This window comes from Orycteropus afer, unplaced genomic scaffold (genome assembly GCF_000298275.1).
Source record: "Orycteropus afer afer isolate SDZICR_OR568_19922 unplaced genomic scaffold, OryAfe1.0 scaffold00028, whole genome shotgun sequence".
In the NCBI taxonomy this organism is placed as follows: domain Eukaryota; kingdom Metazoa; phylum Chordata; class Mammalia; order Tubulidentata; family Orycteropodidae; genus Orycteropus; species Orycteropus afer.
Genome location: NW_006921615.1, coordinates 15407167 through 15424339, shown reverse-complemented (window position 1 = coordinate 15424339; position 17173 = coordinate 15407167). Strand labels below are relative to the sequence as shown.

Below are 17173 nucleotides of genomic sequence, written 5' to 3'. Positions count from 1 at the left end.
CCCACCAGCCACTCCTTGGAAGGAAGGTTGGGCAATCCTACTTCCGTAGTGATACTGCCTCGGAAACCCAAGGAGGGGTTGCTATGAGTCGGGTTTGACTCGACGGCACATAACAACAACAACAACATCATGCAGAGGGGAGTGTGCCCAAGACCATGTATAGAGTTGGCAGACAATGGTTCTACAAGTGTATTGGTATGTTCCATAAGAATTCCCAGGTATATAGTAGAGCTTACAAGGGACACGATTGTAGTCACTTGGCCACAGCCAGCTACCCAGAGGGAGTAGTAGTAGCACCTGTGGTCTCAGGACCACAGTCGCAGGGGACTTCAAGCTCAGTTGGCATAACATACTACACAAAACACTGTTCCACATTCTACTTTGACGAGTAGCGACTGGGATCTTAAAAGCTTGCAAGCAGCCATCTAGATGCAACAATGGGTCTCTCTTCATCCAGAGCAAAGAAGAATGAAGAAAACCAAAGATTAACAGAAACAATTAGTCCAAACAACTGGTACACCATGCATTCCTCAGCCTACACAACTATGAGACCAGAACTAGATGGTGCCCAGCTACCACTGTCAACCACTCAGAGGGGGATCGCTGTAGATCTTGGATAGAGTGGGAGAACGATGTGGAACAAAACTCAAAATCATTGGAAAGAAAAAAAAGGACCAGGTTTGCTGGTCTGATAGAGCTTGATGGAACCACTGAGACTATGGCCCCTAACTGTCCTTCAGGTCTAGAATTGAACCCACTTCTGTGGCTTCCAGCCAAACAAAAGACAGGCATATGAGTTGAACATTTACCTGAGGTAGATACACTTTCTGGAGAGAACAATCATGGAAGAAAGAAGGGCTATTTACACACAGGGAGACAGCTCAGGGGGCAGGAGTGCATGGAAGGATGGACACAGGGAAGAGTTAACTATGGGGAGGAAGTGGGAAGGGAGCTGTTGCATTGTGGTAGATTGCAGTCAATGTCATAAGATGAAGTATATGTGAACTGCTGTATGGAAAGTGAATTTGCTCTGTAAACTTTCACCCAAATCACAATTTAAAAATAAATAAATAAAATAACTCACTGCTGTGGAGTCGGATCTGACTCATAGCAACCCCTCTGGGTTTCTGAGGCGGTATCACTACAGAAGTAGATTGCCCAATCTTCCTTCCAAGGAGTGGCTGGTAGGTTTGAACTGCCAGCCTTCTAGTTAGCAGTCAATTGCCTTAGGCACTATGCCACCAGAGCTCCTATACAAGGTTATTTTTTACTATTATTGCAGAAAGATAAGATGTAAGCTTGGAGATGTTTTGTCATCTCCTGACTATGGAGCCAAGAAAGAGGAAGCCAGATATGCAGAGACATCTGAAAAATGTTACTCTGATCCCACAGCTCCTGAAGCTAGGGTCTATTCCTTTTCAAATATGTAAACCAGTTCCTTTTCCTTTTCTTGCTTAAGAAAATGTGAAGTAGGTCTTCTATCTTTTGTAACCCTAAGTAATACACAGGAGCCCTGGTAGCATAGTGCATAAGTCATCTGACTGCTAACCAGAAGGCTGGTGGTTGAAACCTACCAGCCACTCCATGGAAGCAAGACTGGACAGTCTACTTCTGTTAAGATTTATTGCCTCGGAAACCAAATAGGAGTCGATAGGAGTCAGAATCTACTCAACAGCAGTGGGTTTAAGTAATATATTATCGTACTTATTAAAAATGTATAGTTCACCATTAGTCCCTGGGTGGTCCAAATGACTAAATGCTTGGCTGCTAACTGAAAGGTTGGAGTTTCTTGTCCACCCAAAGGTGGCCTGGTAGAAAGGCCTAGTGATCTATTTCCAAAAAATCACCCAATGAAAACCCAATGGAGCACAGCTCTATACTGAAACATACAGGGTCACTCACTATGAGTCATGAGTGACTTGATTGCAATTGGTTGATTGGTTAAGTTTAACAGTGCTGATGGGACTATAAAATGGCATAGCCATTTTGGAAAACATCTGGCAGTTCCTCAAAATGTTAGAGTTATGAGATTCAGCAATTCCACTCCTAGCTATACACCCAAGAACACTGAAAACATATTTTCACATGAATGTTCATAGCAGCATTATGTATAATAGCCAAAAAGTGTAAATAACTTAAATGTCCATTAACTGATGAATGGATAAACAAAACTTGGTGTATATATATATGTAGAGAGAGAGAGTGGGAGAGAAACTATTATTCAGCCATAAAAAAGAATGAAGTGGTGATACCTGCTACAACATGGATAAACCCTGAAAATATACTAAGTGTAAGAAGCCAGTCAAAAAGAACACATTGTAATTCCATTTATATAAAATGTTCAGAGTAGGCAAATCCATATAGACATGAAGTAGATTAGTGGTTGCCAGGGGCTGTGAAAAGAGGGGTTTAGGGACTGACTACTAATGGGTACAAGCTTTTTGTTTTCGAAGTCATAAAATGTTCTAAAATTAGATAGCAGTGATGGTTGCAAAACTCTACAATACATACTGAAAACACTTGAGTTATACACTTTAAATGGGTGAATTGTATAGTAAGTGAATTGTATTTCAAGAAAGCTGTTCCATTTACAGTTCAATTTTAAATTTATAGCTATTATATTTATACTTCTGAAATATAGAGTATGTGAAGGATTTCCTTCAATTATGATTCTAAATTATCTTGTATAAAACACTTCACAATAACCTTTAATAAAGATCAAAAAATATTACAAAGGAAACTAACAGACAAAATTATACAGTTTTGATACATCAAGACATAATTAGATTTTTATATAAGTTTAACTGAACAATTATACAGTAATATTTAAATAAATCCATTTGTTTTATACAAAAGAAACACCCTAACACAGTAGAGTTTCATAATGCCTTAGAGAACACCAATTTGATGCTTTGGAATTCTAATGCGTTGTTAACAAATTTTCAAACTCCGGCAAGTTTAGAAATGTCTTCATATTGAATTCCTTCAACTCTGCGTCCTTTTAAAGGGCCCTACAAGTTAAAATAATTTTTAAAAAAGGTTAAAAACACACATGTACTTAAAAGACAAGCACATGACATCATTCTTATGGACACAAATGTACCTTTTCCATATCCCTAAAATACTATTAAGGTAGCTGATATGTCTATACTTCTATAAATTTTAAAACATCCACAGCATTCTTATTAGGAACTACCACATGTTCTTCAATGGCATTTGAAAGAACTCTGAGAGGCTCTACTAACAGGCACTGTGGTAGAGATCCACAAGCTATTCAGCATCTCTTCTGCTCCCTGGATGAATAATTACTGCATTTCCCAGCTCCCCTTGCAGTTAGGTGTGGCCACATGACAGACCTCTAGACCATGGAAGTTAACAGAAGTGATGGGTGCTACGTCCAGGCCCAGGCCATAGCATTCTGCCCCATGCAATCCATCAGGCTCACTTCCCATTGGCCTGCGTGATGCACATATACATGGCAACCAAAGAAGCCACTTGTGGAAGATGGTAAAGACATAAATCACCATTTAAAAAAGGTCACTCTCTGAACAAGAACACCCATTTCCACACTTAGAATGAGAAGTTAACCATCTATCATATCTGTGCCATTATCACTTCTATCATGTGTATGCCATTATCAACTCGGGGGTTTCTTTTTTACAGCAAATTATCATTATTTTAAGTATACAAACACTTAGATTCAAACATTAGTCTGCCTGGTTCAGCACTGACAGTTATGGCCTATATTGTAGGAAAAAAATACAACTTTAAATATACTCTCTTATTTCCTCTGTACTCAACAAAAAGGAAAAGAAAACAATCTAATTAATGAAAGACAACACCTATCATAAAAGCTGATACAACCTAGGAAGGCAGAGGTTAAAGGACAGGGCTCTGGAGCCAGACTGCCCAGTTCAAAACCCACTTTCAACAAGTGATTTAGCACTTTTCACGTATCATTGAGCTGTTGGGAGGAATAAATTAGTTAATACATCTAAGTGCTTAGAACAATACCTGCAACATGACAGGAGTATGAGCATAAAAACTGTCAAATTTTATTATTATGAAATCTTTTGGTTAAAATTTAAAAGTCAATCCTCTACCTTGCAAAATGTAAGATGATGACAATAACTATAACCTTGAACTGAGATTTTGTTGTTTTTTTTTTGACTGAGAATATCTTCCTTTAAAAAATGCTTTATAAAATGTCATTCTTTTTAATATATAATAATGATTTTATTTAAGGGAAAAAGCTTGCAGATAAAGCATGACCCTGGTTGAATTCTTCAGTATCACATTTAAAGGTCTACGGTCTATTACATTTTTATGAAAGAACGGCAAATCTGGGGAATAAGAAGGAAGTTACAGATTTGGCTTATTAGGCAAATAGCTAAAAAGCTAAGGCTGTTTTGTGAACAATTTACTCACTAAACAAATGGTAAATTTCAAATTACTGCTTAATAAATATGTAAATTTTAAGTAGGATAACTGACACTGAAGTTTAAAATGCCAGAAATTTTAATTAATTAATTGTGGAAGTGACTCAGATAAAATATGGGGACATACGAAACAAACACACAACATATTCTGGGTTTCCTCTTCCAAACGTACAGGCTGCTGTGCAATCAACAGGTATTTTAGGTGGATTTGTGTAGACATTCAATGGCAGTGCATGGGGTATTAAAGAATTAATAATAAGGAATTAATGCGTCTTATGTGAACTATTTTTAGAAGGAAAGATTAGAAACTTGTCTTTCTCCTAATTGTCTAATTCTGTTAAGAACTGTGAAGTACTATATGTTGCATGTCTTTATCACTAAATGACAGAATTTTTCATCCTTAGTACAGTGATTTTTTTTTTTTAATTTGGGAGGTGAGTGTGTTAATGCATTAGAAAGGAAGATGAAACTGTGGGGTTATAATGAGAGAGGTAGGAAATTAGCTCTTGATGAAATCTTATAAACTGTGATATCTTACATACAAAGATATCTCAGTTGAAACTAGAATATCCTCAATAGTAATCAATTGGTTTGTGTATCCTTTAGATGAAAATATGGAACAGGATCTAAATTTCATAGTATTAACAAATTAAAAAATGAAAAACAAGCAATCAGTCAAGGAAATATGGGATTTTCCATTACATTATATGGATTGTATCAAAAAGAAAAATCTATGTATGTTCTTAATCTGTTGATTAAGTCCGACTGATAAACTCTTTCATGCCATGTCAGATTTCCCTCTTCCTTTTTTGTTTTTCTCCTTGTAGTTTATGTTAAGGAACGCTGGTGGTATAGTGGGTAAGGCATTTGGCTGCTAACCAGAAAGTCGGTAAGTCGGTAGTTCAAATCCACCAGCAGCTCCATGGGAAGAAAACAAGGCAATCTACTTCCCAATAGGGATTACCATGAGTTGGAATCAATTCGATGGTAGTGGGTTTGGTTTTTGGGTTTTTTTCCCCAAATAGTTTACATTAGTGAGTGACAGCTTCTGGGTTACTATTGGCAGGGACAGAAAATAAATGCTTAATTTACTTAAATGTACATTCATTCAAATAAGAGCCTAAATGGCTTTTCTAGAAAGCTTTCCTGACACACATATTCTAAAAAAGGTCCATGGATGGGCTTAGAGAGTCTGTGAACTCCATAAGAGTGTATATAAAATTTGGCAATATGTACAATTTTTTTGGAGAGTCTCAAACATTCATCAATCTCTCCAAAGGGACTATTATCCCCCAAAACACTAAAAATCACTGTACTCGACGCAAAAATTATGTCATTTCAAGACAAAGATATGTAGTATAGTACCTCAGAGTTCTAAACAGAATTAGGCAACAAACACTTCTATTCATGTCAGAGACCTTTAAATTAATTACTTTCTTGATCTCTGTTCATGGTTTATGAAATCAGCTCAAGCATGGCAACGATTATGAGGATGGTACAGGACAGGGCAGTGTTTCATTCTGCTGTACACTGACCGAGTTGAAGCCAACTCAATGGCATGTAACAACCCAAAGTTTTATGAAAGAACATAAAAAACCTCCAAACCAAACTCACTGACATCAAGTCGATTTTGCCTCATATAGAGACCCCTCTTTGAGTTTCCAAGGGGGTATCTCTACGGAAGTAGATTGCCCAATCTTCCTTCCTAGGAGTGGCTGGTGGGTTCAAATCACCAGCCTTCTGGTTAGCAGTCAAATGCCTTAGGCACTATGCCACCAGAGCACCCCCATGAAAGAATATAAGACGTTAAAAAAATGTTGATCTCTGTGGCTCTTTCCCTATTAACCATAACTGTACTCCTCCCACTATTTTTACTATGTTAGATAGTTCTAGATCAGATATTAGAAAAAAAGGTCAGAATAAAAACTGTTCATATTATATTAAACTTTATAAAAGATTAGAGAGAAGTAGATCAAAATATTATTAGGAGTTATCACTGAGCTGGGGGTTTATATGTTATTTCTTAAACTAGTTATACTAAATTATATTTTTTAGGTTTTATACAGTAAGTATACATTTCTTTTATAATTAGAGAATAAAATGCTTGAGTAATGGCATAGTCATTGGGGAAAATAAGCTCAAAGATTTCTGAAATAGGAAAGGCGGCAAAAGACTCGAACTCTAAAATAAAACAAAGACCAAGCCAATGAAAAAGAACAATGGTATTTTTAAAAGCATTTTGAAATTTCTGTCTTTGTGTAAACATACTTACAGTTTCAATTACTATAGTAGCTGAAAAAGTCTTTTCATTGATGGATTCTAGGGTACCTTCATTTCCTCTGTAGCCTCCATTTAAAACTAGAATTCTTTTTCCTACAAAAGAAAATCACATAAAACTTAAAAGAAAGAAAATGTCCACTTCTTTTTTCATCCCATTATAGTAAAATGCAGTTACGCTGAATGAATATAACAAAAACAAAACCCTTCTCTTAGAAGTTTTAATCATTTAAGAATTGTATAATATTCTAAAGCATAGTTTGTAGATACTTCGATTATTATAACCTTATTAGACTCTTCATTTATTTCACTTATTTGTTAAAGGGATATGTCTTAGTTTCAGATTGTAAGAAGTGTAAGGTACTTGGAGGAAACACTCAGGCCAGAAATAACCAGAAAACTTTCATTCAGTTCACTTTTTTCTTAAATTCATAAGATGAGTTGACAATTTTGTAAAACTTTAAACATATCCCTACCATATGACTGAGCCATTCCATTTCTAGGTATTTACCCAAGAGAAATCATAAGTCCATATAAAGACTTGGATATGAATGTTCACAGTAGTTTTATTTATAACAGCCCAAATGTCTATCAATAGGATTAGATAAACAATCTGTGAAATATTGATACAAAGAAGTTCAGCATAGAAAGGAACTATGAAATACAGACATGTGTCACAATATGGATCAATCTAAAATAATTATTGTAAGTAAAAGAAGCCAGACAAAAAAAAAAAAAAAAAAAGATGACACACTGTATGAATTTCACATATATAAAATTCTAGAAAATGCAAACTAATCTATAATGACAGAAAGCAGACTGATGGTTGCCTGGGAAGACAGAGAAGGCAGGAGCAAAAAGGCAAGAGGGAGGAATTATGATGGGAAATGAAGAAACTCTGGGGGACAGTGTATATGTACATTATCTTAATTGTAGTGATAGTTTCACACGTTAAAAGTTATCAAATTGTATTATTTTATATATGTGCGGTTTACTGAATGTCAATTATACCTCAATAAAAGGGAAAATAATTATTTTTCAATCCATAAGATTAGTTTTATTTTACAGAAGAAAAAAAGAGTGAGGTGGGAAAATAAAAATAAAAAACATGACGAATGTATTTTAGAGATTGATATTATCATTAAATCTAAGTACCCAGATGGTACTTAAGAGAAAAAATTAAGGAGAAAAAAATGCAAAATAATACACATTTTCATATTACATCAGGTACCTAAAACTAGCATAACCATAATCTGATTGATTTTACCACATATGCCTGTTTTACTTCAGAAAAAAAAATGTATCCTAAAAATGAAAAATTCATTCATGCCCCCAAACAGCTTTATGAGAGGACTGATAAACTACCAAGTTACCCAAAATCAAATAAGGATCAACTATTTTGGCAGTTACATATTCCTAAAAAAGGAAACTTCTATCCATAACCGTCACTTAATGTCAAAAACTATAGTTTAGGAATGGAATCACTCATTTTGATGGCATACGCATTAAATGGTCTGCAAAAAGATTTACCTGGTGCAGGTATAACTGTTTCTAAATGAGTCTGGTCAAGTTTCAGCTTGTCTCCAGAATCAATCATCTTTACAACAGCTGTGTATTTGTCAATTACTTCCTGTCATGCAAAATTAACACTTTTATAAAATGAACACAAATTTAAAAGGACAAAAATAAATGAAATTCCAATCAAAAGATAAAACGTAATTCTTTCTGTAAAAGACACTACTTTCTAGATTCCAAATAGTTTCTCAACATACGGTTCTCAATCAAGAATTCAATTCAAAGCTTAGTTAAGGTTTTCTATCATAAACAATAAGAGATTGGTGATTTTAGAATAAGAGAGCAAGAGGGGTTATTTTTCCTAGCTTAAAGTATAGCAGAAGGGCAATTCATGCATGCACAAGGCAAGGTGCTACAATAAAACTATATTTAGGAAAAACTAAGGGGACAAAAGCAATAGAGTATTGATATAAACTATAAAATCCTACAACAGTCAAAAAAGATGCCTGAGAGATAACATAAAACACAAGAAACACCTCTTTGGAACTCAGGGCATAATTATACTGCCCGTCATTAACAAAGAGCATGTATCTTACTATCAAGGCATGTACACCAACTTGTTACTTTAAGAGATATTGATGAGATGTCATCCATGAATGTATACAATTTGCCCAAGTAAGAAAACAGACCAAGGTTAAGTATATATTACTCTTGGAAATGAAATATTTTTCCAACAATTATGAATTTAACTTTCCCTTTATGGAGTCAACAAGAACATCAATATCTCTGCTACCAGGCAGAGATTACAGGAAATACCAGAACAGCTTCATTCAGTCACCTATCAAATTTGTTCAAAGATTCCATTCATAGATTCCTGTCCTCACCTTAACAATTCCCTTTTTCTTATGATATTTCTCTCCAAGTTTTTTGGTTATAATTTTCACGATGATTTCCTAAATAGTAACAATAAGAAAAAATAAAGATGAAAAGAAAGACAAAAATTATCTTTTCTATTTTACTCCATTTTAAATCATGTACTCTGCTAAATAAGAAATTACGGAGTTACCAAAAAATTAGACAGGAAACAGGGAGCAGTGAGTTTATGCTACCAGGGGAGGAGTAACTCAGAAAAGGAGGGTGAGAATGGGTATACAACTTAAAGAATCTAATCAACTGTACATGTAGAAATTGTTGAATTGATGTATGTTCTGCTATGATAGTCTCAACAATAATATAAATAAATAGAAAGAAAGAAATTATGGAGTTTTAAGTCTTCCCAACAATGGCAGAATACTTCCTTGGTAATCTTTCAGTTCTTCTTTCTCTTCTTTTATTCAACATAGTTACCAAGAAGTAAAAAATGTGTATGTCTAATGGCTACTTTTGATAGCGAAAGTTCTTGAAATCCAGGACTTTAATCTATAAAATCTTAATTCATCATGTCTTTCAAAGATAGCATCTTTCTTTCTCTCCAAGAAACTGGAAAGTATCAGTAATATCATACTGTCAGTGTTCACTCTTGATAAAACCTCAGATCGCAAAGGTGTCACCAGGAAACTGCAAGGAACTGAGCCTTTGATTTTATGCATGGCATTTTTCATGTTATTTTCTCGATTTCCTGCTTTGAATTTTTAATACAGACAGGATTCCTCCAGATAGCTCTAGCTAAAAGTATCTCTCTTCTGAGCATCTAATTCTCAAATGGGCAAGAAATCTGGGCTTGTTTCATATTAATGAATTCTGAGTTTACTTCTTTATCACTGCTTTTCTGTTTAGCTTTCTAAAGGCCAACAATGAAAATTAAATAGACTGACTTATTGCTATATTCATGGCAGTGATTCTGTATTTGCTAGTTCAAGTGAATATAACAAAGAGGCATCAGATAGTCACAAGTACTTCATTAAGCCATGCTAAAAACTATAAACAAAAATTTAGTAAGGACTTTGTGGGGAGAGTATTTAATAGCAGAAAGACATCTGTGAGTTGTCACATTGTTAAGTCTCTACTTTACTTGCTAATTGCTGCTGAGGTGATTCCAATTCATAATGACCACAAGTGTGCAGAGTACAACTGTTCCAGACGGTTTTCAACAGATCATCAGGTGTGTCTTCAGAGTTGTCTCTGGGTGGGTTCGAATCATCAATCTTGCAGTTAGCAGTCAAGAACTTAACCATTTGCACCATCCAGGAAATACTGCACTAACACTTTCTAAATGAAGTCAATTAATGCCAAAGCAGTTTATCTGATTTAGCCAGAGAAATTCTGGGTGAAATTTCTCAAAGGCTTTTATGGATACCTTACTATTGTCATTTGAAGACAACTCATTATATCATTGTACTTATTGACCCTTGTCCACAATAGATGTGGTTAAATTATTTCTTTTCTGAGTTTAAAACACAAAGCCCTGTAAGTCTTTATGAACTGCTAGGTATTTTAAGATAAGAGACAGGTAAGGTCATTACAACACTATCTGCATAACATCTAGGAAGATGAGCTATGAAAAAAAATCAGAATTTACTATATGAGAAAATTATCATATAGAAAAGAAAATTTAATTGAAAGTGTCACCAATGAGAAGTTTGTTAGTTTATTTTTTATAGACTAACTAAAAATGGAATGTTTTGCTTTTGGTTTTTGATTTTTACTTATTTTCTTTTTCCTTTAATGGTTCTTAATCATGGGCACACATCAGAATCACTTGGGAGGTTAGTGAAAATATGCACTTCTCCCCAAGAAACTGGATTGGGGTAGCATGAAGCATATGTATTTTGAAAAAAAAAACCTAAGAAATTTTAATGTATATGCTGTATATACTATTTTAAACAAGATTCTTGACTATATTTTCACAAGCAATATATGCAACTGTTAATATTCCAATGCCACCTATACTGACAGGGAAAAACAAACCATAACCCACAAAATAATTAATAGATGGTTTCTTCCTTACAGGTCCTTTCTTTACTAATTTCATAATAAAGAAAATTAGATTTTTCCATCTCATGAAATATCCCATTAGTTTACCCAAACTTCTATTAACAAGCAGATCAGCAAATCAGGATAACTAATGGAAGTAGTTTCATCACTGAAAATACAAGCTACAGGATCAGATTGCCAGGGAAATTCTGGCTCACCACTTCCTGAATGACCCTGAGAAAATTACTCAACTTCTGCATCAGTTTCCTTACCTATAAAATGGGAATAATAACAGTAACTACCTTATAGAATTATGAGAATTAACTGAAATATATACATGGTACTTATTTTCCATTTAACACAGTAAGCATTTCCATGTTAGGTAAGTTATTTCATGATTCTTCACATCATTACCAGATAGGAGTGTTTCCCATTATATAAGGAGATAAACAAGACATGGAAGCTAAATTATTTTCAAGCTAATGGAAGAATAACTATGAACATTTGAATTAGAACTTTGGACTTCTTGGCCTTCAGGGCTATTATTGAACTTAAATCAGAAATTAGTATCTAAATTTCCATAATTTAAAAATAAAATCTCCATGAGTTTGTATTATTTCCTACCCTCTTGTTATTGATCAAATCAGATTCTTTAAGAATAATTAAGGCAATCTGTGAGTTTTGTGAAAACTTCACATCTCAGTAAATTCTAAATAGAGCATCAAATAACAATTTTTAAAACACTAAACAATTATAAACAACCACTAAAATGCAAAGCTTCCTTGGGTCTGTAATATTAAAATCTGCTTTTTGCTACAAAGTACCTAAACAGGTATTCTCAATAAGCCTCAAGTTGAAGACAAGCATTTCCACATTTATAAGTCTACCTTTTCATTTCATTTCTGAAGAGAAAACTTTTGTCTTACAACGAAAAGAAAATAATTTCAGGCTTCAATTCAAGGTACCATTAACAAAATAAGCATTAAAGTCATAGAACATTACTGGCCTATAAACAAGAAGTAATCCTCTAATTCAGGTACAACCCATAATTACAGATGAATAGAAAATTCATTACAGCTATAAATCTAGCTATATAATTTACATATATTTGAAATTTTAGTTATTTCATTTAAATGCTATTTAGATCTATTAAAAGTAGATTTGGAGCTTAAAAAGCTCCAATTGCACACTTACAGGCTGTAGCCAGTAGTCTGTTCGGGCAGTTCTTTTCTTTTCTTCTTCAATCTATAGAACACATAAGACATTCATAAAATGATCTTTTAAAAATCTTCAATTTAGAGAACAATCATGGGAGAAAAAAGGGCTGTTTATGCACAGGGAGACAGCTCAGGGGGCAGGGGTGCTTGGAGGGATGGACACAGGGAAGAGGTGACTGTCGGGAGGAAGTGGGAGGAGAGCTGTTGCATTGTGGTGAATTGTGGGCAATGTCATGAGACAAAGTGTATGTGAACTGCTGTATGGAAAGTGAATTTGCTCTGTAAATTTTCACCCAAATTACAATATAAAGAAATAAATAATCTTCAGTTTATTTCAAATACCACTTTTTGTAGCAAAAGAACACTATAAAACACATACTTCAATAGAAGACCAATAATATAATTCAGAAGTGCCAATAAATATAAATAAACATTAGAAACTAGTTTTTGATGAAAATAAACCCTGAATTTAAAAAAAATACACATGTATTAAAGAAAGTCAATGACCAAGAAAACAAACAAAAACCTCTATTCAGTCAATGCTGCAAACTGATCTGCCAGCTTCCTCTTCTGTGACTGTCACTGAGCTAGAAAATGTGATTCCTTCATGTGGTAAAACGTAACTTAAATGCCATCGTTACGTTTAGTCTGATGGCAATATATAGTCTGATGGCAATCTGAAACTACTTGATAAAGTTCGGAAAATAAGGGAAACTAAGAGAGAAGTCAATAAGAGTGCAATCAAAGGAAAAAAGTGCTGTCTGGCCATTATGGCTCTGAATTATGCCCTTTCTTTCTCAGCTGCTTAAAGTTAACCCTAAGTAGCGATTTTCAATGCCACTGAATGTAATTCATTGGTTAATTCTAAACCTCATTCTAAATCCTCCATTTTTCCAATATGAACAAAGAACAGCTCAAATTTTGCATGTATTATACTCAAAGTAGATAGATCTGGGTTTCCATTTTACCTGGAATTAAACGAAAAAGATCCCTTCCATGATGCTGCCCTTACTATTCTCTAAAACCTCAAATGTTACTACTCTTCCCTCTGTGCTCACTATTGTTCCAGTCACACTGGCCTTTCCTTCACACCCATGGAGGGTCCCAATTTCACAGAGCCACAGAAGATGAAAACAGACACCATTTCTAATTTCAGTTACCACCAAAGCCCTTGTAAGTGAATTCTACTAACCATAATTACACAGAGTTTCAGTGACAACACTTTATGAAACAAAATAAACCTATCTGAAGGGGGCTAGCAATGCTGCAGCTAAACTTTTCCTGAAACCAGTATATCTACACTTTTCTTATTTTATACTAATCTAATAATTGGTACAATGATTTGTATTTCCTTTGGTTTGAATTATATCATTCCTCTGCTGAGTTAATGGGTAGTTCATAAACTGTACCTCCATGATTTCATCAAGTGCAGATTTCTTTTTCTTCTTTTCTTTTGACTGAGCTGAGCTATGGGAAGATTCTTTCCGTTTCACTGATGCTGCACTCCCTATCATCTTCAATGCACTTGGACCTAGAGAACTGATGAAAAGAAGAACCACACTTGTTATAAACTATGCATAAATGTTTTAGAATCATTTGTACAGAAGACACCTCTCTCACAATAGGAGCGGGACTGTGCTTGTTTTTTTTTTTTTTTTCCTGAAAAGTAGCAGAAACTATCACATGACTCACATAAAATACAGTTAATACTTGCTGACTAAATGAATCTTGCCAGTCTAATCATTAGTCATATTTACAGAAAATGAAACAAAGGATAAATATCTGCACAAAGCTAACATGAAGATCAAAAGAGAAGCAAGGTCTGGGTAGTAGGCAATATAGTAAAATATTATTTTCCTTTATTTTATTACATTTCTAGCATTACATTTATTAGAGCCAGGTTACTTTAAAACTCCTTTTCAACTTAAGGTCTGTCAAAATCCCTACCTTTTCTATATAAAATATTACAGGTCAGGACTCCTCCATTCTAACTTTATGGAAGTTATTTTCTCTTTACCTAACTACAAGGTTTTGTATTTACCTTTATAAAATTTCTCTCTTTGGGTTTGTCCCATCAATCAATCCTCTAAACACTGTTTTAAGTTCTGATTCTATTGTTGAATGTGTTTTCCAGGTTTGTGACAACTATGATTAGTATGTATTGGTTTTGAATGAATTAAGTCCATAGAGATATTCTTTTGGTACTTAACATGTGTTTTTGATTTAAGCGTATTTTGGGCTAGGAATCTACCCAAGTTAGCAATAATCCAGACCACAATTAACCACATATAGCCTTATAATAAGCACTAACAATCCCAGCAAAGAGGGCCTTGGGATTAAGTGGCCATTTTTGGCTCTGGTGATGATCACTTCCTCCTTACATGTTGACAAACCACCTACTTCCTGTTGTAATCAGTAGGAAAAGCTTGCTAAGTCTATTGTTTTCTGAAGTAGAATCTACTTTTTGAAAAAAAAAAATAATTTGCTAATTTTTCTGACTCTTCTTCCATTTTCCATGAATCCTCAAAGATCATCACTAGTAAGTCCCCAAATACATTTGTACATTAATTCATTACTTCGGTATTTGTCTCAGTTTAGAAACTTGAGCTTATTTAAGGCTACTAGGTACTCCTAAAATTAAACTGAATAGAAAAATATTTTTCTATCAAGGAAATTTATTCAACATTATTTAATGCTTACAATGTGACAAGCAATGAACAGAATAGCCTATCAGGATCTCACAATATAGAACAGACAGTAGAAGGGGTACTCTTGGAAGAGAGAAGAGTAGATTCAAAGGCACGAAAGGCTGAGACACCATGACACATTTAGGAAACTATGCTTTAGCTGGAGTACAAATGTCTGGGAGAGTGGTAGGAGACATACCAGATTACAAGGGTTATAGGATGTTATGTAAAAATTTAGAAGTTATTCTATAGATGATAACATTGAAAAGTCTTTAATGAGAGAATGACATGGTAAGATTTGAAGTTTACAAAGATCCTTCTGTTTGCAATATCAAGATTCTACCTGAGGAGAGACTGAGACAGTGTTAAGATGAGGTTAAACATCAAGACAAAAAATGAACATTAAAAGATTGGAAACAGAAGGCAAGGTTTCTAGAATAGCTCTATTATTTTTGCTTTCAGTACCTAGAGAAGATGCTAGTGCTGTTGAAAGAGACAGAGAAAGACAAAGGGAAAACAGAAATGGAAAGTGACTTCTCTCCAAGCATTAAACTCATGAAACATTATTGATCCATAAACAGGAAGTAATCCTCTAATATAGGTGCAACCGATAATTAATGATGAACTTCTTGTTGTTAGGTGTCGAGTCAGCTCCGATTCACAGTGACCTTATGGACAACAGAACAAAACACTGCCCAATCCTGTGCCAGCCTGACAACTCTTGCTATACTTGAGCCCATCATTGGAGCCACTGTGTCCATCCACCGTGTTGAGGGTCTTCCCCTTTATCGTTGACCCTCCACTTTATCAAGCATGATATCCTTCTCCCGGGAATGGTCCCTTCTGACAACATGACCAAAGTAAGTAAGACAAAGTCTGACCATTCTCGCTTCCAAGGAACACTCTGAAAATTAATTAAAGCTATAAATCTAGTTATATCATATCCATATATATGAAAAATTTAATTGCTTACACCAAATGCTTTTAGATCAATCACTTTAAAAGTAGACGTAGAGCTTAAGAAGTTCCAATGGAACATATACAGGCGGTAGCCAGTAACGGGGAAGCAAAGGGGAACCAGGGCTTATTTCTGTGCCTCAGCATAGCCTAAACATCCTTTTTTTGTATCTACATCATTTAATTCACTTGAGGTTTCAAATATGGCAGTGATATAAATTGACAGGAAAATAAATCCCAACTGCTATACAATAAACAATAATCCCACAGGGGGAAAAAAAAAAAAACTAGATGAGTTTTTCAATTGTATTATCTGTGACATTATTTATACTTTGTTACAGGTAACTAAGAACTGACAGAGCTCCATAGAATAAAAGTAATATTTTAACTAATGATACCATGCCTTGGCATAGCAATGTAGCAGGCTAAATAACGGCTCCCCAAAACATCAAGTCCCAATCTCTGGCATCTATAAATGTCATCTATTTGGAAAAAGGGAGCGCTGGTAGCATAGTGCCTCAGGCACCTGACTGCTAACCAGAAGGCTGGCGGTTCAAACCCACCAACCACTCCTCGAAAGAAGGTTGGGCAATTTACTTCTGTAGTGATGATGCCTCAGAAACCTAAGGAGGGGTCACTATGAGTCGGGTCTGACTTGATGGCACATAACAACAACAACAACATTTGGAAAAAAGGTCTTTATAAAGGTGATTAAGAGAAAGATGAGAAAGATCTTGAAATGAGGAGACTGTCCTGGATTATCTGAGTGGGTCTTAAAATAATCACATGTATCCTCATTGGAGTGAGATATATAGGGAGATCTGACACACACAGAGGAGAAAATTATGTGAAGATGGAGATTTGAAGATGCTGGACTTGAAGACTGGTGTGATGTGGCCATAAGTGAAGGAATGCCAGCAGCCAAGAGGAGCTGGAGAATACATGGAAAAAATCCTCTCTGGAGCCCCCAGAGGGAGCTCAGCCCTGAGGGTACCCTCATTTCAGCCCAGAGATCCTGATGTCAGAATTCTGGTTCAGAACTGTGAGAGAGAGGCGGGGCAAGATGGCGGACTAGGCAGAAGGACTGCACAGACCCTCTTCAACAAAGAAAAGGGAAACCAATTAACACAGACACAGAAGATAATCTTGGACCCCTGAGCCTTGAAGG

At 35.0% G+C, this 17173-nt stretch overlaps 1 protein-coding gene across 1 annotated transcript in view; it reads right to left on the bottom strand.

Moving 5' to 3' along the window:
* Window positions 1–2942: 2942 nt before the first annotated feature.
* KIN (Kin17 DNA and RNA binding protein) overlaps window positions 2943–17173 on the bottom strand; it is a 51455-nt gene continuing 37224 nt past the window's right edge. The window contains exons 8-13 of the mRNA XM_007935447.2: window positions 13771–13900; window positions 12339–12389; window positions 9116–9184; window positions 8247–8346; window positions 6712–6812; window positions 2943–3011 (exon numbers count right to left, since the gene is read on the bottom strand). Coding sequence (XP_007933638.1) covers window positions 2943–3011; window positions 6712–6812; window positions 8247–8346; window positions 9116–9184; window positions 12339–12389; window positions 13771–13900 — 520 coding nt within the window. The remainder of the gene's footprint in view (window positions 3012–6711; window positions 6813–8246; window positions 8347–9115; window positions 9185–12338; window positions 12390–13770; window positions 13901–17173) is intronic.